The 25,167-nt window shown below is 43.5% G+C and overlaps 2 protein-coding genes across 7 annotated transcripts in view; one reads left to right on the forward strand and one right to left on the reverse strand.

Annotated features, from left to right (window-relative positions):
* Positions 1–210: 210 nt before the first annotated feature.
* PLA2G12B (phospholipase A2 group XIIB) lies at positions 211–21,274 on the forward strand. 5 transcript variants are annotated; one of them, XM_081913211.1, is made up of 5 exons: positions 211–559; positions 4,856–4,944; positions 7,489–7,654; positions 11,020–11,139; positions 19,736–21,274. In XM_081913211.1, the coding sequence occupies exons 1-4, from the start codon at positions 322–324 to the stop codon at positions 11,136–11,138; spliced, it is 612 nt and encodes a 203-aa protein (XP_081769337.1). In that variant the 5' UTR covers positions 211–321; the 3' UTR covers position 11,139; positions 19,736–21,274. The 5 variants fall into 5 exon arrangements, with proteins under 5 accessions (XP_081769337.1, XP_081769336.1, XP_081769338.1 ...); XM_081913210.1 differs by lacking the exon at positions 19,736–21,274 and adding an exon at positions 14,680–15,632; XM_081913212.1 differs by lacking the exon at positions 19,736–21,274 and adding an exon at positions 13,984–14,167.
* Positions 11,806–25,167, reverse strand: part of OIT3 (oncoprotein induced transcript 3) — a 35,092-nt gene continuing 21,730 nt past the window's right edge. For both annotated transcript variants that reach the window (XM_081913156.1, XM_081913157.1), the window contains exons 7-9: positions 24,073–24,488; positions 15,815–15,914; positions 11,806–14,362 (exon numbers count right to left, since the gene is read on the reverse strand). In XM_081913156.1, the coding sequence (XP_081769282.1) occupies positions 14,186–14,362; positions 15,815–15,914; positions 24,073–24,488 (693 nt within the window). In that variant the 3' untranslated portion in view covers positions 11,806–14,185. The remainder of the gene's footprint in view (positions 14,363–15,814; positions 15,915–24,072; positions 24,489–25,167) is intronic.

The following is a 25,167-nucleotide window of genomic DNA, read 5'->3' on the forward strand; positions in this document are numbered from 1 at the left end:
CTGTTGGAGTTCTTCTGGGGTTACAGGACCTGGCCTGTGCCATCTTCTGAGCCAGGGTGATCCTGGGAGCAAATAAAACAGCCTTAAATATTGGGCAACAGACCCATTGCACTGAGTTATGCTTCGTCCAAAGTATCTGAACTTTGTGCTCTCTCTTAACTGTGGTGACCTCATCCTGCTGCCCCAGCAGCAGCGTTTAAAGTCCACCAGAGAAGGGTGTACACACAGGCCGTGTAAAACCTTCGGAGCAGCTCAGTTGTCATTTTTCACTAACCCCTCACTGTCTCGCTAAACTTCCCCTGTGCCTGGATTTGCCTCAAAATGAAACTGTTCGGTGTCTTGTTGATTCTCTGCATGTCTCTGGCCGTGGGGACAGGCACTGAAGAGACAATTCAGGACAACGCAGCCCATCCATCAGCAGTGCCCGAGGAAGCCTCTTTTTCAGATTGGGGTATTGGGACCATCCGGGATGGCTTTGAGACTGTGAATGCCTATTTAGACTACGTATCAGAGCTGCTAGGAGGGAAGAACGGCGTCTGCCAGTACCGGTGTAGATATGGTAAGCTCCTCTTCTTTCCCTTCTATTTAGCACTTGTTTCATTTCAGTTAGTGATAGCCTGGGCAAATTCAAACCTATATCAGCTTCTCAATAGTTGACCAGAATATTGCTTCCTATATAAGAGGCCTGCTGGATGAGTCCATAGGTCCAGCCAAGGGTGGATCTGCTCTGAAAGTAATGAAGATTAAGCTTCAGGGCCCATAATCCTGGACTGGCCCCAGAAGCGACTTTAGTCCACAATGCTTTTTTTAAAAAATGGTTCTAGTAGATGCAAATTGAGTCGCACGACTCAAATTGATTATTTTGTTGTTGCTGCATGCATTTCAATAACCCCAAAGTTTGAGAGTCAATAGCACAGATGTTGTAAAGGTGAACAGCCCCACTGAAGAACGTAACAGTGGTTAGTTCATTGCTGGTTGCAAAGGGCCCCCCCATAACAATTCAAGTTTCAGGGCTCCCAAAATGTCCTGCACCCTGTTCTCACAGTGACCAACCAGATGCCTGTGGCAACCCTGCAAGCAGGACCTAAGCACAGCAACTCTTGTGGCTGGTATACTTGGAGGTAGAGCATAGCCATCTTGTTGTCATTTTCTTATTATGGTTGATGAACTTGCACACTTTGGCTAGGCGTATTTGTTAATCTGGGCTACATACTGCTTGAAGTTTCCAAGCCATCATCATTAACATAGTTTATGTAATCCTCATTTCACCTATTTAGAATGGATAAATATATCCTTTGACTTCTCCCTGAACCAGGCAACACATACTTCAAAATTCAGACCTGTCTTCTCCAGTTCAATGGATCAGGGCAGCCTTTGCCAATCTGCTGTCCTTCAGATGTTTAGGACAACAACCCTCCAGTGTCCTTAATTTTCAGGGATGCCCCTGATTTAGAGAATCCATCCCTGTTTCTGTTTTGATCATTGAATGTCGTGCTTTTCCTTACAATGTCCGTATTTCATTGGAGAAATGTTGGGGGTACGGAGTCAGCCAACCCCCAAGGTGTCTGAAGGCAATCCTGTATTGGGAAGGGTTGTTTTTTTTAATGTTTAATGTTTTCTTATCCCTTTATGTATGTTGGAAGCTGCTCAGAGTGGCTGGGGCAACCCAGTAAGATGTGTGGGGTATATGTTGGAGGATATGCCATCATCCCCATCTATCCAAAATATCTGAAGGGCAACAGATTGATGAAGACTGGACTTCGAGAATCAGGCTTCCAGGTGCTGGGTTAGAAATTGCTTGCACCAGCTAGTGCTACATGGGCAGTTCCCATCTGCATGCAGCTTCCGGAACTGTGCATGTTGTTTGTGTCACTAGATAGAGAGCCTTAAGCAAAACAGCCAAGACTGCTGGTTTGGTCAGCTCAGATTTATTCGTTAGGAGTAGAAACACTAAACATTTGCTGTCTAGAATGGTTTGGGGATAGTGAAGAACATCCACAATCTCTTTGGAGGCCAAAAACTTTGTTTTTTCTTGTTTTGTTGAGACTAACAAGTTACAACCATACATTTTGCTTTTATGGTGCCTCCCACACTCCATTAACCTCTGAAATTGGTACCAATGGAGTCCCCAGGAGCTGTTAATCAATTCGCTGCTCATTTCTTTCCCCAGAGTGGACGGTTGTTATTCACCTTGATTTTTCTTTTCTGGGTCACAAAAACTCCTCAAGGCTTTGCATCTTAAAAAAAACAACAAGCAGACTGAGTATTTCTGTAATATGTGCAGCTGCCCAGTGCTACAGATGGTTTGGGTTCAATTCACACATTACAGTGGTACCATGGTTCTCAAACTTAATCTGTTCCAGAAGTCTGTTCCAAAACCAAAGCGTTCAAAACCCAAGGCATGCTTTCCCATAGAAAGTAATGCAAAAGAGATTAATCTGTCCCAGACTTTTAAAAACAACCCCTAAAACAGCAATTTAACATGAATTTTACTATCTAATGAGACCATTGATCCACAAAATGAAATCAATAATCAATTTACTGTACTATAAAATAAATAAAACAGTATTGTAGATGATAAAAATTAAAATTAATTTTCTTTCTTACCTGCACAAATGGTAGTCATTGTTTGCATAGGGGGCTGTTATCCATTTCTGCAGTCAATCAATCAATCAGTCAGTCAGTCAGTTGCTGAACTGGGATCCACACAGTCACAAAAACAGATTAACTGAAAAAGCCTCAAAAAACAAAAAGACAAAATAAATAGCAAAAACAAAAGCACCAAATATAAGCTCCAAATATCACCTTAGAACACTGCAAGGTTTGAATTACAATGGGGGGAATGCAAATTAGCAGCGCAACAGGAAACACAGGGGGACTCAAAATGGAGCACGTTCGGCTTCCGAAAAAAAGTTTGAAAACAGGAACACCTACTTCCAGTTTTGCAGCGTTTGGGTTCCAAGTTGTTCGTGAACTAAGCTGTTCGAAAACTGAGGTACAGAGGTACCTCGGGTTACATACGCTTCAGGTTACAGACTCCACTAACCCAGAAATAGTACCTTGGGTTAAGAACTTTGCTTCAGGATGAGAACAGAAATCATGCAGTGGCGGCGCAGCGGCAGCAGGTGGCCCCATTAGCTAAAGTGGTGCTTCAGGTTAAGAACAGTTTCAGGTTAAGAGCAGACCTCCGGATTGAATTAAGTTCTTAACCCGAGGTACCACTGTACATTTTAATGCAATGCAGACAAGTACGCTCATCAAAGATTCAGCTGTTCGTCAGGTGTACATTCAACTGCAAACCTGGGTTAACAGCCATGTCATGTGTGGGACATCCTTGAAGAAGGCAAGAAGAGGCCTGCTGGATGAGGCCCCAGGCCCATCTAGTCCAGCATCCTGTTCTCACAGTGGCCAACCAGGTGCCCACAAGACAGGATCTCACAATGATCTCCATTGGCTCATCCACCAAGGGGATGGGGGACCGGTGCCAGTAAATGAAGGGAGGGATTTATCCTGTTATGATATGGCATCTGACATGTCATCGAGGGTTATGGCATCTTGCCCCTCATTTGTTCTTGGAATGCTGACAGCTAGGTTGGCAACCAGTGAAAGTTTGAAGAACTTTCTGTCCGTATCTGAAGTACAGGGACTTCCACAGACTATTTGGCTCCTGGAGAGTAAATAATGCAGTACCTCAGACCACTCTTCCACCCCCTACCACTCTGAAGGGCAACAAAGAGAGAATGGTTCCTATATTTTCAGGGTATGAGTGTCATTGCTTAGGCAACCAAAAGGCATCACACACACACACACACACACACACACACGGGGAATATTTACAAGTTTGGGGGACTTCCAAGTTTTTAGAAGGTACAAAAACCCTGAGATGGAAATGCATTGTATTTCTTGACCTAGTTGCATTTCCATTGTATACATGAACTGGATCATACAGAGAACAAGGAACCCACAGTATTGGGTTGTTGGCATGCAATGCTACTTATGGGAGACACATATTTGCTCATTGACTGTTGACATCTTTTGAAATACTACATTTTACATCAGATAAAATAAAAAACAAGATGTCAACACTTGAATTTTGACAGGAAACGCCCTTTCAAAATGAGTATTTCAATTCTGAATGTGAAATGGATGTTTTACATGTTGAGTGTTGGAATTAACCACTTTGCTAGATTTTTAAAAACACCTTTGCAAAATTAAATTTTAATTGCAATTCTAGTCTGTTGTAAATAGCATGAAATAAAAGATATAGATATGTATAGATATGAATGACTTCAACTTTATATTATGAAACTTGTTTGGCAACAGACTATGGGGGACACTTGGAACAGTGCCAGTCAGGGGACTCCAATATCCATCAACGAGGGCAGGGCCCAATCCTGCTTGTTGTAGCAGTGACATCACTCAGTACCTTCTACTGTGCAGCAGCACTTCTGTACAGAGGCAAAGCTTGACTCCTATCTATGGTGGCCGCCTGCCATCTTACATCACCCAGATGCAATGCCCTGGCCATTAGATCAATGAACACTAGAGGTTTCCAGGGACTTACATCTTGGGCCACTTAAAAGATCAGGTGGCTACCATAGATGGATTCAAGTTTCACTACCGCCTGGTGCTAAAGGGCCCTTCCAGCCCCCTGGGGCCTTCAGCTGTTGCTTCTAGTCCTGTTCCCAAGGATGCCCAACTAAATTGATTCCTTGCTCTTTGGCAAAGCCAAGCCAGTCCTTTCCTGATGCTCACCAGCCCTGCAATAAGCTTTGTACAAAGTCCTCCTTTCCAAGGCTGTCACATCTAGAACTATTAATGCTTTCTTTGGGTGTGTTATCCACTTGTCTTACAGGGAAAGCACCAATGGCCAGGCCAGATTACAAGTCTCCAGAACCCAATGGCTGCAGCTCCTATTTCCTGGGTCTCAAGGTACCCGAAAGTGTATGTACTGCTAACATCTCATTACCCAGTGAAATGATTTACTAACCACACTTGCCTTTTCAGGCAGGGTTGTGATTGCTTGGTGCTTTTTGTCCCTTGATCTGTCCAGGCTCTTCAAATGGGAAGAGTATCCCACTCAATGTTTGCCCAGACAGCCACTCTCATCCTGATGTCAAGTGCAAGCTGTCTGCCTTGTGTGTGCCAGAGGTGACGGCTGGCTGCTGATGGCAAACAAAGCGATCACTTCTCAACTGACTGCTACCCGTATAATTTACTGTTTGATTGGCCAGTCACCCGAGCATTTAGCTTCCAACTGTTGGTGGCTGCTGTGGTGAACAAATAAATCCTCTGGATGGGAACTGCATAAATGGATGCAGGATTCACGACTCCAATTATCTTCATAATTACAGAAAGGCAAAAATGAAAGAAAGCGGGATCTGTAATAAAAACGAGTGGAAAAGCACTCCAAAGAGCTGACATGGTACCTGGATGTGGACCAGATTGGAATGCATGAGTTGTAACTGATGGGCTTTGGTCCTAAATGCCAACTGGCACCATCGCCTCAGAGGGACTCAGCATCTGGCAGCTTGAGGCTGATGGGCAATATCTTTTTCTTTTCTTCTTCTTTGGCAATCACTCGTAGCCGATTAAGATTGTCTTCCATAAACAGGATTTTAACAGTGGGTTTGTAAGTGACTGTGGAGGCCAATTCTGGATCCACACGTCCTTCCACAGTGGGGACATAGGCTTCCAGGTGGAGGAGGGGCCAACATGGCGCCGAGGTAAGACGCGCTTACTGGTGCTCTTCGGACTTCTTTTAATCTTCTTTTAATCTTTTATATTTTATCTTAACTGACCCAGTCAGTTTTTGAAGTATTTTATAATTGCTGCAGCCGCATGCTATGGAAACTCTCTGAGAGATTTGGCCCTGCTCCAGACTGCTGCAGGCTGCTCTTTGTTTCTCTCTTATCAGCGGGCCTGCCTTAGCTGCTAAAAGAGTTGAGAATCGCCATTATCTTAATTGTGTGTCAAGTGCTATGTTATTTTAAGAAGGTGGGAGTTGGTCATGGTGAGGGTTTGCCAAACCTGCCTTCCTCTTAGCACATTTCTCCCTTTCGTTTGAGTATTTTGAGTTCGAGTGTCTTCAAAGCCCATGACACCTTTGGTGAAGGCTGTTCTCCAATTGGAGCACTCTCAGGCCAGTGTTTCCCAGTTGTCAGTTTTTCTACCACATTTTTAAAGATTTGCCTTGAGAGAGTCTTTAAACCTCTTTTGTTGACCACCAGCATTAAACTTTGCATTTTTAAGTTTGGAATAGAGTACTTGCTTTGGAAGACGATAATCAGGCATCCGCACAACATAACCAGTCCAACGAAGTTGATGTTGAAGAACCCTATATAAATGACAGTGTCCCCTTGTTCTGTAAACGTGAGTTGCTCCTTGTCAGTGGAAGCCTCGCCATAAATGGCTTGATGTTTCCTTGGAGAAGATTCGTCCTTCTTTGATGCTGGTCAGCAAATGAAATATATTTCACTGTGTTCAGGGTGTTACCTGACCAAAAAAAGAAATATGTGTGGTTCATTGACATATTCAGATCATCTGTGGCGAAGGTGGATGATGACAAGCCTGTTCTTGTATTAACTGCCATCTCTGTAGTCAAAAGCCATGGGCAACCACATGTTAGGACAGCCTTCCCCAACCTGGTGCCCTCCAGATGGTTTGGACCACAGCTCCCATCAGCCTTGGCCAGAGGTTGATTTAAGACAAAGGTAACCAACAAGGTTACTACGTCTGGGAGAGACCCCTTCCTGAAATCTTGGAGAGCTCCTGCCAGTCATTGTGGGCACTGCTGAGCTTAGTGGACCAATGGTCTGATTTGGTATGAGGCCGCTTCCAATGTTACTCCTTTGAGGGGAATTGGGAGCCTACAAAATCTGAAGGACACCATGTTAGCTCTGCTCAAGGAACTATGGCATTGTTTCCCAAGACAAGTGACATGGTTATTTGATAGGCATAAAGGTAAAGGTAAAGGGACTCCTGACCATTAGGTTCAGTTGTGACCAACTCTGGGGTTGCGGTGCTCATCTCACTTTATTGGCCGAGGGAGCCGGTGTACAGCTTCTGGGTCACATGGCCAGCATGACTAAGCCGCTTCTGGCGAGCCAGAGCAGTGCACGGAAACGCCGTTTGCCTTCCCGCCGGAGCGGTACCTATTTATCTACTTGCACTTTGACGTGCTTTCGAACTGCTAGGTTGGCAGGAGCAGGGACTGAGCAACGGGAGCTCACCCCGTCACGGGGATTCAAACTGCCGACCTTCTGATCGGCAAGTCCTAGACTCTGTGGTTTAGCTATTGTTTAATTTCACTGCAGCATGTTTTTCTCATCCTGTTGGTCTCCTAAGAACCGTCAGTATCAGGCAGTTCAATCCGTTGCAGCTAATCCATGCAAAATTAAATTTTATAAACAGCATTCAGAGAAGAAATATGAGGGAAGCAATGTTGTGTGTCAGAGAATCTTTTCTTCCCTCTCCTTTCATGTACAGCTGGATATGGGTATCCCTGCCATGACTAAGTGTTGCAACCAGCTGGATATATGCTATGATACCTGTGGGGCCAACAAATACCGCTGCGATGCCAAGTTTCGCTGGTGTTTGCAGTCCATCTGCTCCGACCTCAAGCGCAGCCTTGGCTTCGTCTCCAAGGTGGCAGGTGAGTTTCCCACCCAGGGATGCATTAAGTGGAAGGAAGTGTAACTCAGTGATGGCTGACTTCCTAAGCAGTTGGTGGGAATGAGGCAGTACGGAATGTCCTTTGAAGGGGTGAAGTTTCTTCAGTCTCAAAAACATGTTTTTGGGTGTGAGGAATTCAAATCGGCTATTATTTTTGTGATTGGACAACCTTTAGCTTGGTAAGTCTACGCTTGATGAAGAAGCACATAAACTGCTTTGGGAAAGCAAAATAATTTTAATTTTACTTTCTGAAAATGCCAGGTAATGGTATTTCAAATTATATTTTAATAAGCACCAAAGATACTTGCTAGCACTTCAGACACCACACTTTAGCAGGAGCTATTACAAATGGACTGGGCAAACATAAGCTGCATAACATACATTTAAAGCAGTACGCTACCACTTTAAACAGCCATGGCTTCGCCCAAAGAATTCTGAGAGCTGTCATTTGTTAAGGGTGCTGAGAGTTCTTAGGAGACCCCAGTTCCCCTCACAAAGCTACAATTCTCAGAGCTGCCTAGGAACTAGGTAAAACCACTTTGTGAACTGTAACTCTATGAGGGAAATAGGAGGTCCTGTAACAACTCTCAGTACCCTTAACAAACCACAGCTCCCAGAATTCTTTTGGGGGAAGCCATGGATAATTAAAGTAGTAGTGTAGTGCTTTAAATGTATGTTGTGATGTGGCCATAAACATGTAGTCTGTGTCTGACCCCAGGCAAATGTTGGGTTCATCAGCTGCCAATTAGCTACCTCAGTGTAAGGATAGGAAGATGTGTCCATGTTGGTTGTTTTTTCCCATTTCTCCAGTCTTAAATTGGGTTGCTTGTATTTCTACATATGTTTTCAATCCTTTCTTTTTTAAAAAAAAGAAGTCTTCAGGCATATTTGTATGCACTTCTACGTGCGGTTCTCCTGATGCACACCTTGTCGCAGTCAACTTTTTTTTTTTAGTTTATTCATTTTCAAGAGCAATTTCCCCCAACAGAAGGCATGTTACCTTCACTGTGAGTTTTTATGAGCAGCTTTCATTAATATTACATTTTTGTACATATTCTTTGGCTGGAGAAATGCAGTGCAAAATCTGGAGATGGGCCAATTTCCAAGAAGCATCTCAGTATTGTAGTGGGAGAATTTGGGGGTTTAGCATTAAAATGTGAACTAAATCAATTTCTCCCCCTTCACTCCTCCTGTATAGATGAGCAGATTTTTAGAAAGATTCCCTAGGAATCTTAATAAGTGGGCAGGGGAGGGGGAGGAGTGTACTGCCTAATGTGTGCTGCTTTGAAAAATATTGTTCCCACAGTGTCTAGCCTTTCTCTCCCCGCCCCCAACACCATTTACCCCTCTCTGGTTCAGCTTCCAGCAATTAGATGGCAAAGGGGTCACTAATTTATTTTCCAAGTGTAACAATTAAGATAAATGGGGAAGTTCAGAGCTGCTGATGCAGACGCTCAGCAGATTCTCTAAGACAGTTTCCCTCATCATTGGCTTCCTGTCTCATTAGGATGATGGAACGTGTGTGGTTTTAGTACTTATAGGTGTACACAACCTACTAGAAACCGAAGAAAAAAATCATGCCAGTTGCCCTGTAAAGATTATGTACTGTGAGCATCTTAGCAATTCATCACTTGCATCAGGGATGGGGAATCTGCAGGTGTTGCTCAGTTTCAACCATCCTTGACCATTTTCCCCGTCGGCCATTCAAACCTTTCAGATATACCAGCTTTCCATTTTCCTAGATTTCCTCTGCACCATGAGGATCAAAAATTACATTGAATTGAAGTAATGAAACTCTCTACTTAATTATGGGTCTTCCCCTTGCACTCCTAGATCACATCTTTGCCAGGGATGCAGGAACCTTTTATTATTATTATTATTATTATTATTATTATTATTATTATTATTAATATACCGCCCTATACCTGGAGGTCTCAGGGCAGTTCACAGAATAAAAGCGAAATATAAAACTGCAAAATACATAATCAAAACAACAACAACACAATAATGCCCCCCCCAAAAGTCACAATTTAAAAGGGCATAGAATGTCAATCAAATCAACCAAAGGCCTGGTTAAAAAGGAACATTTTTGCCTGGTGTATAATGAAGGCGCCAGGTGAACTTCCCTGGGGAGAGCATTCCTCACATGGGAAGACACTGCAGAGAAGGCCCATTCTTGTGTTGTCACCCTTCGGACCTCTCGAGGAGGCAGCACATGCACACAAACCTGCTATTTACTTAAAAAGAAGAAGGGTGAGAGAGTCTGATTATAAATGTAGTATCTTGTTTAACTGTTAATAAGAAAGGGAACAGTCAAGTATAGTAGGAGTATGAAACCTTTCTCCTACAGGCCAAATTTGGCCTGCCAGACTTCTCCATTTGGCAAGCTTTGGCATTTGGGGCAAGCTACGCCCACCTGCCCTACACCTGATGGGGAAGGCAAGGGCGGAGCTTGGCCAAAAGGGGCTTTGCAGGCACCTAGTGCCTGAAAAGCTCCTTGTGCAGTGCTTGCAAAGCACCCAACAACCAGATGGTGAGCGCTTCAGAAACGCTACGCAAAGGGCTTTGCAAACCCTATGATTAATGCTTGGCAAGCGCTGAGGGGAGAACTTGCAGAATGCTTTGTGCAGCACTTCCCAACCAGCCTGACAACCTGCTTCCCAAGCACTGGGCTTTGAAATCTTGCTGAGTCCTAGGCACAGCACCCAGCTATCAGCTGGCTGTTGGATGTTTGGGTAGAACTGGGCACAGCACCATCGTCATGGGTCAACAATGACATGCGTCAATAACCCAATATCATCATGACTTCAGATGATTGACAAGTGAGTGGTTCCCCATCACCACCTGGCAAAGTTGGCCCAAGAGGTTCAGGGGAGATAAAGATATGGCCTTCTGGGCTGAAGGTTTCCCCACCCCCGGACTATAGTGTGATATTCTAGTGAGCATCCACAAAATAGTCTTTGGCTATTTTGTGGAAAGGTGAGGTAGAAATCCTAGCAATAAACAAAGAAATTTGCAGTGCAAATGACAAACTGCTTATCAGCTACACCAGACACAGGAAACTGGGAACTGTAGCTTACCACCACAGAGCTACAGTTCCCAGCACCATTCCTGGGAATTCTTTAGGGGAAACCATGCACTTTGGATGTAAAGGGTGTCTCCATAGCCTAGCACTTCTCAGCTGGCAGTTCCAATTAAGCTAAACCAGCTCCCCTTGGTATGATGGATCATGAAGCTGTCTGTTTGACAAGCAGCTGCCTATAGAGAAGCAGACCAAACCTCAGTAGGCGCACAGTGAAAATTGTTGATTGGCCCTGACATGCTCCTCTTTCTCCTCTGTTCCAGCATGTGAATCAGTAGCCGACGCCGTATTTAAAACAGTCAGGACTCTGGGCTGCCGTCCTTTCATGGACAGCCAAAGAAGCGCTTGCATTTGTCAGGAGGAAGAACGGGAAGAGTTGTGAGGTGAGCATCAAACTGCCTGACAGCGATAGCGCCGAATTCATGCGCCCACTTCCGCACTCTACTCCCTACACAGGTGCAATTTTTGGCAGCGGTTACATTAGGGGAGCAGATCATTGCGATCACTGCAAATGCCTTAATTGCAGCTTGAAGACTGGAACCGATTGCCTTGGCCCGGCACCCTCATCTGTTCCATCTGACATCTTCTTTCACCTTCCCAAAGCATCTGTTTGGCATAATGACAAACCTCAGTGAAGACTAACTGCGATGTGTGTACGTGTGAGCATTCCAGATGTGACAAAGGATACAGAGAAAACGTGACATTGGCTATAGTACATGTCCGCAGCAAATATTCACACAGCCGACTGGCTGTTATCACCAGACATTTAATGCTGCCATAGTGGTGTAGAGCCAGTCAAGGGTGATGAGAATCCCATTCTATTGGAAAAACAGGTGCAGGGTTGTACCAGTAGTCCTGGATCATGGACTACTCAACAGCACACAGAATGGCTGGTTCTGGGGATTTCCCAAAAGACAAAAAAAGAGGGAACAATGACAAGATCACAGTGTGGGTTTTGAAGTTACTCTTAATTTTATTTCCATCAAGGCATTGCTTCACTTAAAGAGAAGCAACATACATATTGCTTAATAACAAGAAACAAAGGTATATTGACTATTTGAAAAGTTTATTATGGTAGGCCATTGTAAAACTAACTTTTATTAAATAACATATATAGTTCAAAATAACATCAGAGCTTGCCAGTAACATTTACGATGCACTCTTCTAGCTACAAAGGATTACTATTATTTTACAACTTCGGGTGGCACAACTATATATTTTTTTAGAACCATCCTCATTCTTCCAAAATATAACTCTTAGACCCTCTGGGTTATTTCTCTGTAAACACAAATTGCCACTTGTCCCAAATTTGAACGTTTTTGATATTTTGCCTGTTGCCCTCTGATAAAATAACACCATGATTCTTTTTCTAAACATATCCTGCTGTACCTAAACTTATGTTCTCTGGTTCTTGATTATCTGAAACTTTTGGAGCTGTTTTTAACACTGTTGAACTTGTCCGTCCATTTACATTATGAATGCCTTACACAATTTACTCTTTTCAGTACAGTATTTACTCTTTTCCATGATCCCATAACTAAATAAACCCCCCTCCCTATTTAGGCTATCCTGCGATAAGTGTGTTGTCTCCCAATATTTCATTCTTCCATCTGGGTTGATGTTTGGTAGGTCCATCAGTTAGTTGTTGAGCTTTGTGGAAATTCCCCCCATACGTCAATTCCACCTTTGAAATCCTGATAATGGCAGCCCTACATCAGTTTCCTATACTGTCTTTTATCATTATGTTTTAAATTCCTAACAATAGGTGTGCATGATGAGAGCAATATGATCAAAACATTACAAAACATAAATGCTATGTTATTTGGGATGGAGAATGGAGCTTCACACTATAAGAATGCTACAATTAATGAACTTCCTAGTAATACACAGTTAGCAAGTTAAAACATATAGAATTTTCAGCACCTATTTCCAAGCCTTTATTATTTTTTAATTTTTTTAGTGTAGATTATATAGTTTGAACACATGGTGCATATATCTTACATCAGTGCTGACTGTGAGCCTATGCAAGGCATTTGGCTACAACCAACAAAATATTTCTTAATAATCCTTACAAAAAGTAGAGAGAAGATATAGGAAGAGGACAATGCAAAGGCTTTAAAGGGGAACTACACGAATTCTGGACTTTCCTGGCCAGAGCTTGCCAAAGGCATTTTCCTGCTTGTGTTGAAGGACAAAAGGGAGCCTTCCCCCCATTCTATATATTGAAACCAACTTGACTGGAAGTTTAATTTTATTACACCTGAAGGCAGCATCTCCCCTGAAGGCAACAGCTGCCCATTCCCCAGCATCTGCTGCATAAGGCAGCTGCCCCCTTCTGCCTAATGGTAGGACTGGCCCTGGTTCTAGCATAAGTACTTTGTGGACTATAGAGAAAGATGTTCCCCAACAGTATCACTGAAGTCCACAGAATTTATTGAATAGGAAATAGAGACTAAGTTGGTAACCCTATTCACACTTACTTTGGAGTAAGCACTATTGGACAAGGTGGTACTTACTTCTGAGCAGACAGTAATAGAGTTGCATTGCACTTCTTTTCACTGAATCCAGTAACTTCAATTAATCCTATGAGCTTCAGTGGTCATGCAGCCATCTTTTACTGGGTGAGATCTATCACACTGACATTTGGATTGGTGTTCATGAATCTGTCGCTGTGAAGAGCTTCAACACCTTTCCAGACTGCAAATTACTATGCCACTGGTTCATCTGGCTTTAGGAAAGATTTTTCTAGGTCATGATGATATAGGATCTCACCATTTAAATACTATAAAGTGGTTCAAAACTCCTAGATTTTGAACCACTCTGCACCCTCTGCACCCCTTAGTTTGTGTTGATTTCAACACCTAAAAATGATAAAGTGTGCTAGTTAAGTTGTTGGTATGTTGCAGACAGTGTCCCCCTCCTCTATGTCAGTGTAGTCTTGTAAAAAAACCCAAATTCCTGTTCATGAAAATGCTATAGATCTGGACATTTTACATGCTCTTTGAACTAATGATTTCTAACAAAAATTGGTACCATTGTCATCCCTGTGATTCAAATGGCCCATTTAATTTTGCTCCAACCATCCATTATCAGACATCAAACAGCATTTGGATGAGATTGCATCTAATCTGACCTTAGCAAAGATCATAGGCTTTCGCTGGGGAAAGAGGAAATCACATGGTTTTGTTTTGTTTTGTTTGTTGCCTTTATTTTCTTGCCAAACACAGATGACTGCTCACTATCAAAGGTACATAGGAGAAAGCATCAGTGAGACAGCATGTTCACAAGATAAGACAGCCTTTGCCAACCTGGTGCCCTCCAGATGCTTTGGACTACAACTCCCATCAGCCTCAAGCAGCATGGAGGCTGTAGGCCCAAAACGGGGGTCATAGTCTGGTGGGATCTAGGCTGGTGAAGGCTGAGATAGATCTACTTCTCCATGTCAATTCTAATGGGACCACCTGTGAGGATGCTATTAGCCATGTGACTGGCTTCCTCTTCCTCTGACTCTGCCCATCTGCGCATCCGCCTGCGGCAGCCTTGGGCACAGCGAGACCTCTCTTCTGTCACTCCACACACAAGGACACGGCAGTGGAGGAACACTTCCTGAATACAAAAGGAGATAAACAAATATGAAGCATCCCAAATGGCCTGGGGGAATCTGTCATGCACATCTGCAGAATCCAGGGATTTGCTAGGTAAAGGAAACAATTCAGGTTGGTGGGGGGTAGCAGTATTTGTACAGAAGCCAGAAACTCAGAAAACACCCTGTTTTGCCTCACAACCACATGCAACCTATAGGCTTCTGCAGTGGCATGTCTGAAACAGAAGTTCAGAGAAGCAACCTGCTAGGCTCGGAGCCTTTTAGGCTATGAGGCTTACAAATAATTCTGCCTGGGGCTTAGTATTCCTTCTATCTTCAGTGTAGTCTGCTCCCGAGAAGAAGAAATCGACTGAAAAGGCTGCACTGGGATTTTATGCCATAAAACAAAGCAGGTTAAGTATTGATCCAGCAGACACCTCCACTCCAAACCGCCAGACTTTTGCGTACATGTTTTGCATATTGTTTGCATTGAAAATGAGCTTAAATAAGAAAGGGAAAAAAGCATAACAGATAGGTCACAACGTTTTGATCAGGGTGGTGATCTTAAAACCAGACAGGTTGTACGTAATTTTAGGTTGCAGCAGTATTCAATTCCTGAACAGGAGTTGAAAGTGGTGTCAACAAGCTAAACAGATAACATAGTTTCAGCTTCCGCTGCACTCAACAAAGTTCTGTCTCTTTTCCAAGTAGAGGGAATATCTACACCAGTGGTTTTCAATCTTTTTGAGTCCACGGCTCCCTTGACCAACTACATTCTTTCTGCAGCACCCCATGGGGCTCAGGAGCCCGGTTATGTCACCCCTTGCCTGCAGAGCTGGCAGAGCCTCTCACCCTTTTGCAAATACCATCCCTTGTGGAGTGTTTCCTCAGTCTCCTCTCCTCTCTCCTTGGGAGTCCTCCGGGCAGCCACAGCTGCCACCCCTGGTCTCTGAGCTCCACCTCCAAAGAGAGGTGCCTCCTCACACTGCCCCACAGGGGCTTGGGAAGCACCCCTTGGCCAGCCCCAGAGGACCAATCGCCTGAGGAGCTTGTAACCAGGGCTGCTGCAACAAACAGCTGTGCAAGCCTTTGGGAGGCAGAGACGTGAGAGGGCATCAGAGGAGGGAGTGAAGGAAAGAGGGACAGAGGCCAGTGCTGCCCGAGACAATATTGCATCATCCTATTGCATTATATGTGTGTGTGCATTGTATACATATATATATTCCCAATCACCCACTTTGTCATTCCTACACTGTCAGTATGAAAGTATGAAATAAAAGCAGAAGTCAGGGAACCAGCAAACTGTTATCCTTATCCTCTTCCTAAAGTGAAATCCCTTATGAAGAACTGGAAGAAGGCAATGCATCTCTGATTTGCATCCTTCAAGGGCACCTCCTGCATCTATTGTCCATGCATGTGTCAGATGTTTTGCTAGCAAACTGCTAAAGGAGCAGCTGCTACGCATTTTCACTCACCTTGTTGTCCTTACCCACAAATTTGAACACTGGCACTTGGAAGTGCTTGGCCAGATGATCTTTAGATGTGTATTGCTTCACAGAGTCATCAGAAACACAGCTGAAGAAAAAGAAAAATGTTAATGGTTTTCACAGACTGTGGGTGGGGAAATCTCAGCACATTCCTCCAAGAACAGAGGCAGCAGGGTAGAGAAGCTGGCTCTCCTTGCTTAATAGATGTGTTAGTGGCATAACATCAAAAAAAGAAGAGCGTATGGAAAAACAGAAGTGAGAATCAATAGCACTGCCAGAAATTGGGGGAGGGGGGAAGCAGCCAGAAAAATTGTCAGAATGCACAGTGGATCTCTGAGCATGCTCCCTCCCTCTCTCCCCCCCCCCCTGAAAGCCAAGTAATTTGCCAATGTATTGCAATCAAGATTATCCTCAGTTCACCTTTTTGACCAGAGATAAACAGATAATAAAGAGCTGGCTCAAGCAGACATTAGCATTTAGTTCAAAGAATATAGTTTCAGAACTAAAGGCGCTCTGGAAACATCATCATCTCTTCCTTCCCTTTCTGATTATTCTCAAAAACACCAAATTATCACAAAAATAAAGTAATTTTTCACAGCAGCCTTTTTCTTTATCCTGTTGATTCATTGGGTCTTGTAACAGCTTTGCAGCTTGGATTGTAGGTACTAAGGCAGGAAACAAACCATAGTTAAAGGTGGCTTGAAAGAACGATATGCACAAATCTTGAAGGTCTACATAAAGGCTGAGGATCATTTTTCAGCCCAAGGGCTGCATTTGAACCTGGGATAGCTCAGTAGACAGAACATGAGACTGTTAATCTCAGGGCCATGGGTTTGAAATGATTCTTGGACTAGATGTACATTTCTACATTTCTGTGGTGATGATGATAATAATTTATTATTATTATTATTATTATTATTATTATTATTATTATTATTATTATTATTTACCCCGCCCATCTGGCTGAGTCTCCCCAGCCACTCTGGGCGGCTCCCAATCAAATGTTAAAAACAGTACAGCATTAAATATTAAAAACTTCGCTGAACAGGGCTGCCTTCAGATGTCTTTTAAAAATAGGATATCTGCTTATTTCCTTCACATCTGAAGGGAGGGTATTCCACAGGGTGGGCGCCACTACCAAGAAGGCCCTCTGTCTGGTTCCCTGTAACCTCACTTCTCTCAATGAGGGAACCGCTAGAAGGCCCTCGGCACTGGATCTCAGTGGCTGGGCTGAATGATGGGGTGGAGACGCTCCTTCAGGTATACAGGACCGAGGCCGTTTAGGGCTTTAAAGGTCAGCATCAACACTTTGAATTGTGCTCGGAAACGTACTGGGAGCCAATGTAGGTCTTTCAATACTGGTGTTATGTAGTCCCGGCAGCCACTCCCAGTCACCAGTCTAGCTGCCGCATTCTGGATTAATTGCAGTTTCCGGGTCACCTTCAAAGGTAGCCCCACATAGAGCGCATTGCAGTAGTCCAAGTGGGAGATAACTAGAGCATGCACTACTCTGGCGAGACAGTCTGTGGGCAGGTAGGGTCTTAGCCTGCGTACCAGGTGGAGCTGGTAGACAGCTGCCCTGGACACAGAATTCACCTGCGCCTCCATCTTCAGCTGTGAGTCCAAAATGACTCCCAGGCTGCGCACCATGATTCCATGATTTCCTTCTGGACAACTTCCCAGGGGCCACATGCCAATGGAGAGTGGGGCCAGAGACAACGGGGAACAGAGCAATGGATGTGAACGTTACCTTTGTATAGCAGGCTAGTTTCTATATCCAAACACGCACACCTCTCTATGGCCTCCATCCAGGTAACATCCAGTTAAGCAAGAAACATTATCAGAGTTCAAGGCAAATTCTAGCAAGGAAGAGGGGGAGAGTCCCACGAGCCAGATAAAGAGGTCTGTAGGACCACATTTTGCCTTCAAGTCCTTGCTCTACACTTATTCCACACAGGCCTGCCAAATCTAGTTGACCAGAGGTGCCAATGAATCAGTCAGATGCATACTTTGCAAGGCAATGCCTATTTCAAGCTGTATTTGGTTCCCACAAGAACTATTTGTCTCTCTCCAAACAGAGATTCTTAGGGATGATTATACCTCTGAGGTTTGGGTGCCTGTGATACCAAAAAATGGATGAGTCATACAGTTATCTTAGTAGGTTTTCATCTGAATTTCCATCAACATGGCACGGCATCTTATTCTCAACCCAGTTAATCCAGAATTGAAACTAGTGGAATTAATTCAGAGGAAGTAGATGAAGTATGCACTGTAAATGTCATTCCCTTCAAAAGTATGATATAATACTATGGAAAATGCCCCAGCTATGAATTAATTGAGAAGAGGGCAATCCAGAATTATGTGATGTATTGTATCTGGTGTTTTCTTATTACAGGAGCAGAATCTTTTCTGGAAGGGGATTTTTAAAAAAATTAATTGATGTTATGAGATGTTATTTTTCAGTAACCTGTCCTTTCAAAAAGAAAAAAAGAAGAAAGAAGCCATCTGGTTTTGCAATATAAGACAACATGGCATTTTTCTTTCCAGCAACCTAATCTCAGGAATGTGGACTTTGAATGTTCTAAACGCTGTAGATAGGAAGAGGAAAGAAACAGACTTGAGCTATTATGCTCTTCCCCTGCGTATAATGATATTTAATACTTGGACTTATGGCATAAATAGCTAATTAACTGCTTATCCAGGGGTGGGAAAGAAAGGGCTCATTGGGCAGGATTTAATTACATTTTTAGTCATTATGATTGCCACTTGATTGCTCCTTATATTATCACCAAAAAGGAGGAAATGTTTTAGTTGACATATGAAGCCTGCTCCAAACCTTGTTGTTGTTGCAGATACACATCCCAGGCACTCGCTGTCTAAAGGTTAACATACCGTATATGTAGAGAAAATTAATATACTGTTGTGATTTATGTTCCTCAAAGCTTATGCCATATTACAACAAACTAACACCTCTGGATCACTTCAAACTAACTGGATCACTTCAAACTAACACCCCTTCATGGATCACTGTCTTGCCATGGCGAAGGGGCTTGAATAACTCAGAGAAGCTATGAACTATGCCAAGCAGGGCACCCAAGATGAACAGGTCATAGTGGAGAGTTTTGACCAAATGTGATCCACCTGGAGGAGGAACCGGCAAGCCACTCCAGTATCCCTGCCAAGAAAACTCCATGGACATATTGAGTGCTCACTGGAAGGACAGATCCTGAAGCTGAGGCTCCAATACTTTGGCCACCTCATGAGAAGAGAAGACTCTCTGGAAAAGACCCTGATGTTGGGAAAGATGGAGGGAACAAGGAGAAGGGGACGACAGAGGACGAGATGGTTGGATAGTGTTCTCGAAGCTACCAGCATGAGTTTGACCAAACTGCGGGAGGCAGTGGAAGACAGGAGTGCCTGGCGTGCTCTGGTCCTTGGGGTCATGAAGAGTCGGACACGACTAAACGACTAAACAACAACAACACCACCTCTGGGACATGATGTGCCATTTGAAGAGTGGCTGGGGCAAAGCACTCAGATGGGTGGGGTGTTTAGAGATATATGAGAGAGACAGCAAGCAACTGGACACCTGGAATGTAGATCGCAACTACAAGTTTTGCCTGAATAGGCAAGTGTATGAATGAGTTGTGTGAGGAAGATTGAGTGGCAGCAGTTCACAGGGACCTCATTTGGATTGTGGAGGACTACCAATGTTGCTTTAGGACTAGAAAAACCTGGCTTCCACACCTCCACGATACCTGTTCAGTGAATTTGTGAATAAAACTGAAGTTTCCAGTGTGTTCTCCTCTAAAAATGACTAATTGACTCTTGCCAATAGGAAGATTACCCTAAAATAGGAGAGTAACAGAAGTCTATTATCATAACGCTCTTTCATCTCCTCTTCTCCAGGCTAAGCATTCCCAGTTCTTCCAACTGGTTTTCCTTGGACTCAATTTCCAAAACTCCTCACCATCCCAATAACCACTCTCTGAAAAAGCTCCATTTTGTCAATGTGTTGTTGTTGTTGTTGTTATTTACAATATGTAGTGTCCAGAAGTGAGCACTGTAATTCGGGTGGAATTCACCGAACAGTTGCCAATGGCAGAAGACATGTGCAGGGATTTCTGTCTGTACATCAGGGTCCCCCCTATGAAATTGGCTCTAGGTGGGTTGGCAGCCCACCCCCCACCCCACTGAAAAGAATGTTCCATCTGGCAAGCTGAAATGTCCTGATGGAAGGCTTAACATTGGGCGACACTGAATTTCTCCCTCAGTTCTCCAGATGCAGCCTGAACATGGTGTATAAATTCTTTATCGCGAGTGTTTATTTTTCAGACTCCCTAGGATATTGACCTTATCAGTGCCTAAAAATAGATGTTAAAACAGAAAATTCTGCTTAAATTCAGCAAAGCAGAAAAAAAAATTCTTTACAAGTTTTTTGTGCGTGGAAATAGCCTACATATTTGAGGGTTGTTTATATGCAATCTAATAAAGAATTATGAAGTCGGTATCAAGCAGTTATTCACAGACCACAGGCTACGTGCCTGGCAAATTTTCTATTTAAAAAATGAGTTTAGGGTTAGCAGTTTTAAAATTGCTCCAAAGGCAGCAGGTACAAAGATGGATCTCTAGAGGGAATTTATACAATTTATGAGATGCATCTAGAAAAGACAAATACCCACATATCTTAGAAGGCAAGGTAAACACCAGATGCTACTGAAGTGTTCATCAATAAGGGTGCCCTTGAAGGCATGGTTGGTTCTTAATTGATTACAAAAGTGTACCGTTTAAAAGAACAATCCTGAAAGGAAATTTCATTAATTGTTTGGAATGAAAGTACCTGTACATCAGACTGAGGAGCAGAGGGAAAGAAGAAAATCAAAACTACGGTACTTCATCATCTTTGCTGGGAGACCAGCCACCTATGCTCTCTCTCTCAACTGCAGCCATTCCACCAGTCTCCTTGAATTATTTCCATCCTAGCTTAGTGTTATAAGAACTGCAACTTTAAGAAGTAATGCACGAGTTTGCTTTTCTCCTCCTCTCTTCCCATTCCTTCTGCTTATGTGTCATGTCTGTCAAATAGTACACCAGGTCTGTTTTACTACTGATCTTTGTAACCTGTCCTGAGAGTTGTTTTCTGACCAAAGCGTGTGGTAAAAATGCTTTAAATAAATAAATAGGCCTCTTAGGCCTTGCATGTGTTGAAGTAGAGATTAAGTCATGAAATATGCCACAATATAACATTATTAGTCTTCACGGTGCTTCAGGACTTTCTGCTGTTTTTGCTGTGACAGATTTTAGCCTTGCCTCCCCCTGGGGAACTTGTATTTTATACAAGTTTAAACCCCAAGGGTACAGCAGTATAACATTCAGTTTTGATTATACAGTTTGGGGGTATGGATGCTTTTTGCTTTGCTTTAAACAGCAGGTGAAGAACATGAAAATAAATGTCTCAGAGTCACTCCCTTGTGATTGTGTGTTCATTTGACAAGAGAGGGAATGCATGATCAGTATCTATTGCTGCTCTGGAACACTTCAGACTGAAGGTGGGGGATTGGCGGTGCAATCATATGCCGGTTTAATCAGAAGGAAGTCCCATTATGAGGCTTATCACTAGTAAACATGTTTAGGATTGCACCCCAAATGCTTCGATGTTCCTCCATTTTAAAGACTCCCCTCACATAGACAGAACCAGTACTGTCATTAGGCCAACTAGGTAGCTGCCCTCAGAGGCATGCAGTAGTACTGACCTTTGAGGGGCAAAGTTTTACACAAATTAGTTTTTGATATATCTTATAAATTTCTGATAATATTTTAGTTTTACTTCATATTTTGAAGAATTTTTCTCATTTCTGAAGCAATCCATACAAAGACATGTTTTTGGAAAAAAGAAATTAGGGTGAAAAAACGATCTGAGGAGAAACCAGAGTAAAAAAAAATAATATTGGTGGTGGTGCAAGTAGTTAGCTTTGTCTGCACATAGATACCAGCAAGAGAAGTTAGTCCTCCTGCCTGACTTGCTGGTCTTTTATGTGCAAAGCGAGGTGTTTTATGTGAGGAAACATCCAGCCAACCTGACTTGCTTGCCATCTATAGTGGAGCAGCAGGCTAGCAACAGAAATATCTCACAAGGCTCCCAAATGTGTAGCTTGGGAGGGTACTTAATCCTGCAAGCAGGACTGTGTATGTGTGTGTCTTTGAGTGCACTTCACAGAGCTTTTGAACACTTCTTTCCAATGGCAACTGAAGCGAGAGGCACTCTTAGCCAGGAAGGGGTCTCTCTCTTGGTTAGTCTTGTATAGTTGGAAGGGACCCCGAGTCACCTTGAACTACAATGCAGGAATCTCAGCCAGATCATAAATGACAGGTGGCCACTGAAGGAGAGTCCACCACCTCTCATGGGAGTCTGTTCTACTGGCAAACAGCTCTTACTGTAACTTATTTCCACATGAACCCCACCTTTTTTCTCTGATAGACAATCTGGGACTAGGCACAGATTTCACCTGTTTCCGTATAAATTTTGGGACAGATTGAAGCAACAGCTGGTATAAGTGCCCAAAGATTTCAGCACTCTCCTTCCTAACACTGAAACATGTCTAATCATATCCCTCTCTCCCATGCATTAAATCTGTGAAACTGAATCCTGGTTTTGGCCATTAGCCGGCAAAAATTGTTCGTTGAAGCTCAGAGAATTATCTCCAACTTTGTGACACTGGCAAAAATAAAAATAAAAGGTATGTTGAAGCCAGCCTTATGCCTGTTCCATCACACCCAGCCTCCATTTTGCTGTCTCGAGATGCCCTCTAGAGGATAAAGGCAGCAATCGGGTTGCAGGACACACATGCCATAAATATACCAGAGCCTTTTAACAGGAGGAGCTGCTCATCATGATTAACATGGAGTTCTGGAAGCCCCAGAGCTCGGCCTCCTGTCTTCTCCTATGCATCTGTTGTTCCTCTTTTTCTCCTTGCTGCTGCCGTTAAAAATACATACAAACCATTCACAATGTTCCAAGTTGCAGGCAGTGAGTGGATGTTTGGAGCCTGAGGTTTCGGAGTGCCTGAAGGAATCCTGGTAGATTTAATGAGCCACCCGTATAGAAAACACAGAAGTCCTTGGGCCAAACAGTAATAAGTCTTGATGTAGTGATACTGACATACTGCTAACTGCTTGAGGAACAATTCAATTAAAAGCCACTACACATGTTGCTGCGAACATGCTCTTTGCTTTTGCAGAATGACTCTCTCGACCCCCCAAAACTCTCTAGGCTTGCATATGACTTCGCACTTGATGGTGAAGAATAGGCTTGAAGGCCTTTGAGGGCAATGCCAGGCCACTGCAATTTATCCTTGTCCCCATCTGCAGGAGAAGCACATAGAAGTGGGAAGGACAGAGTTCATGATTGGAGAATGAAAGCATTTCTGTTTCACTCTCTGTTTGGTCTCTATGTGCAGAAACATGTCACCCAAGTCTCCAGAATGCTTTCCTCACAAGAAAACTGACCCTGCAAGAGTCTACCCAGGAACTCATTCTTGGGAAGATGGAGAGATGGAACTATGTATATATTATAGCACTTGGTCAAATCCTTTCTGCTGACTTATATCTGAAGAGTCCTATGCCCCAGCAATTGCTATGGTGGGGATTATTGCTACTGGGGGTGGGAAATGGAATGTGTAAAATGGCCTCTTCAAATAATGAGAGTAAGATGTGAAAGAAGTCCAGAGTACTTACAGTATGTACATCTCCAGTCCAGGTGGACTTATTTTATAAAGGAATATTTTGCAAGGGGGGAAAGTCCCATGCCTTATTGAGGGCCTTAAGCAGGCTTCCCACTGAAGTAATCCAATCACTGAAGATCACAATTCTGCTAATTGGTTAAATATGCTCTAATGGTGGGTCACCAGATGGCCTACAAAGAAGGGCAAATGGCTTTAACTCTTGGCACCAAATTAATTACCAGTCATTACAATCACAGGGAGAGTTGGCTCCTGTAACTGCAGTTGTAAGACATCCATTTGCTCACCCAACGGCTCCCTCTGGTTCCTTTTTATGACGTGGGTAGCTTTGCCTGGGTAGCCATGACAGCTGGCGACTGTTCTGATGGGCAGCAGAAAAAAACCATTTTGCCTTGAGAAAGGGGTAGCACTTTCTGTTATCCTCCATGCTCTGAGAGACCCAAAACAGCAACGAGAACAGGGGTTTTTGAACATCAGGGAAATGAAAGAAGCAGCGCCAACACTCACCCATCTCGAATCAAATAGTACTTCAGGATCTCGTCAGTCTTGGAGGTAGGGGTGGCGAAACAGCTCTCCACTAATGTCTCAAGACCGCTCACATGCACCAAGGGCTCAATTCCAAAATACAGAGAATCTCGAAGTTTAAGGGTGGGGCGAGCATCTCCGTAGGCCTCTTCAAACTCATTGTCTTTGAATATCTCGAGGGTAAAGGGGAAGACCCCCCGGTTGCGGCTCACAATCTCAAGTGGCGAGTTCTTCACGTTGGGGACGTAGCCCTCTGACATGGTGTAGTGGCGAGGGAATTCACAGGTCACAGGGATCAACAGCTTCCCTGTGCGGACAATGATGTCACCATTGCTGCCAGGCGTTTGCTTGGGCAAGCCAGTCACCATATTGGTAGCGATGATTTTGTCATTTACCACCTAGGGCAGAGAAGGAAAGATAACGTTGTGAAGCCAGATGGACATAGACAAGGAAATATGTGAAGAGGAACAATTCTATTATGACTGAGCGAATCTGTAAGAGTGCAGGGGGAGAGGGACAGAAGACAGCTTCCTAGGAACAAGAAACTCTACAGTACTGTCAAAATTTGCTTTTAAAAATCATTCTAATTATTTTATTTATTGAATTTATATTCTTCCCTTTACCTGGAGGTTTCAGGGAGGTTCACAGAAAAGATCAACATAAAACCACAATATATATAATCAAAACAATCCTATAATGCCCACCCCGCGACATTTTAAAAGGGCATAGGATGTCAATCAGATCAACCAAAGGCCTGGTTAAAAAGGAATATTTTTGCCTGGCACCTAAAGGTGTATAATGAAGGCGGCAGGTAAACTTCCCTGGGGAGAGCATTCCACAGATAGGAAGCCACTGCAGAGAAGGCCCGTTCTCATGTTGCCACCCACCAGACCTCTTGAGGAGGAGAAACACAAAGAAGGGCCTCAAAAGGTGATCTCAGGGTCTGGGTAGGTTCATATGGAAAGAGGCGGTCCTTGAGGTATTGTGGTCCTGAGCCATTTAAAGTTTATAGGTCAAAACCATCACTTTGCAGTTGGACCAGGTAATATGCTCAAACCATCTTGCTCCAGTGAGCAA

The sequence above is a fragment of the Podarcis melisellensis genome (assembly GCF_964234715.1).
Source record: "Podarcis melisellensis genome assembly, chromosome: 5".
NCBI lineage: Eukaryota > Metazoa > Chordata > Lepidosauria > Squamata > Lacertidae > Podarcis > Podarcis melisellensis.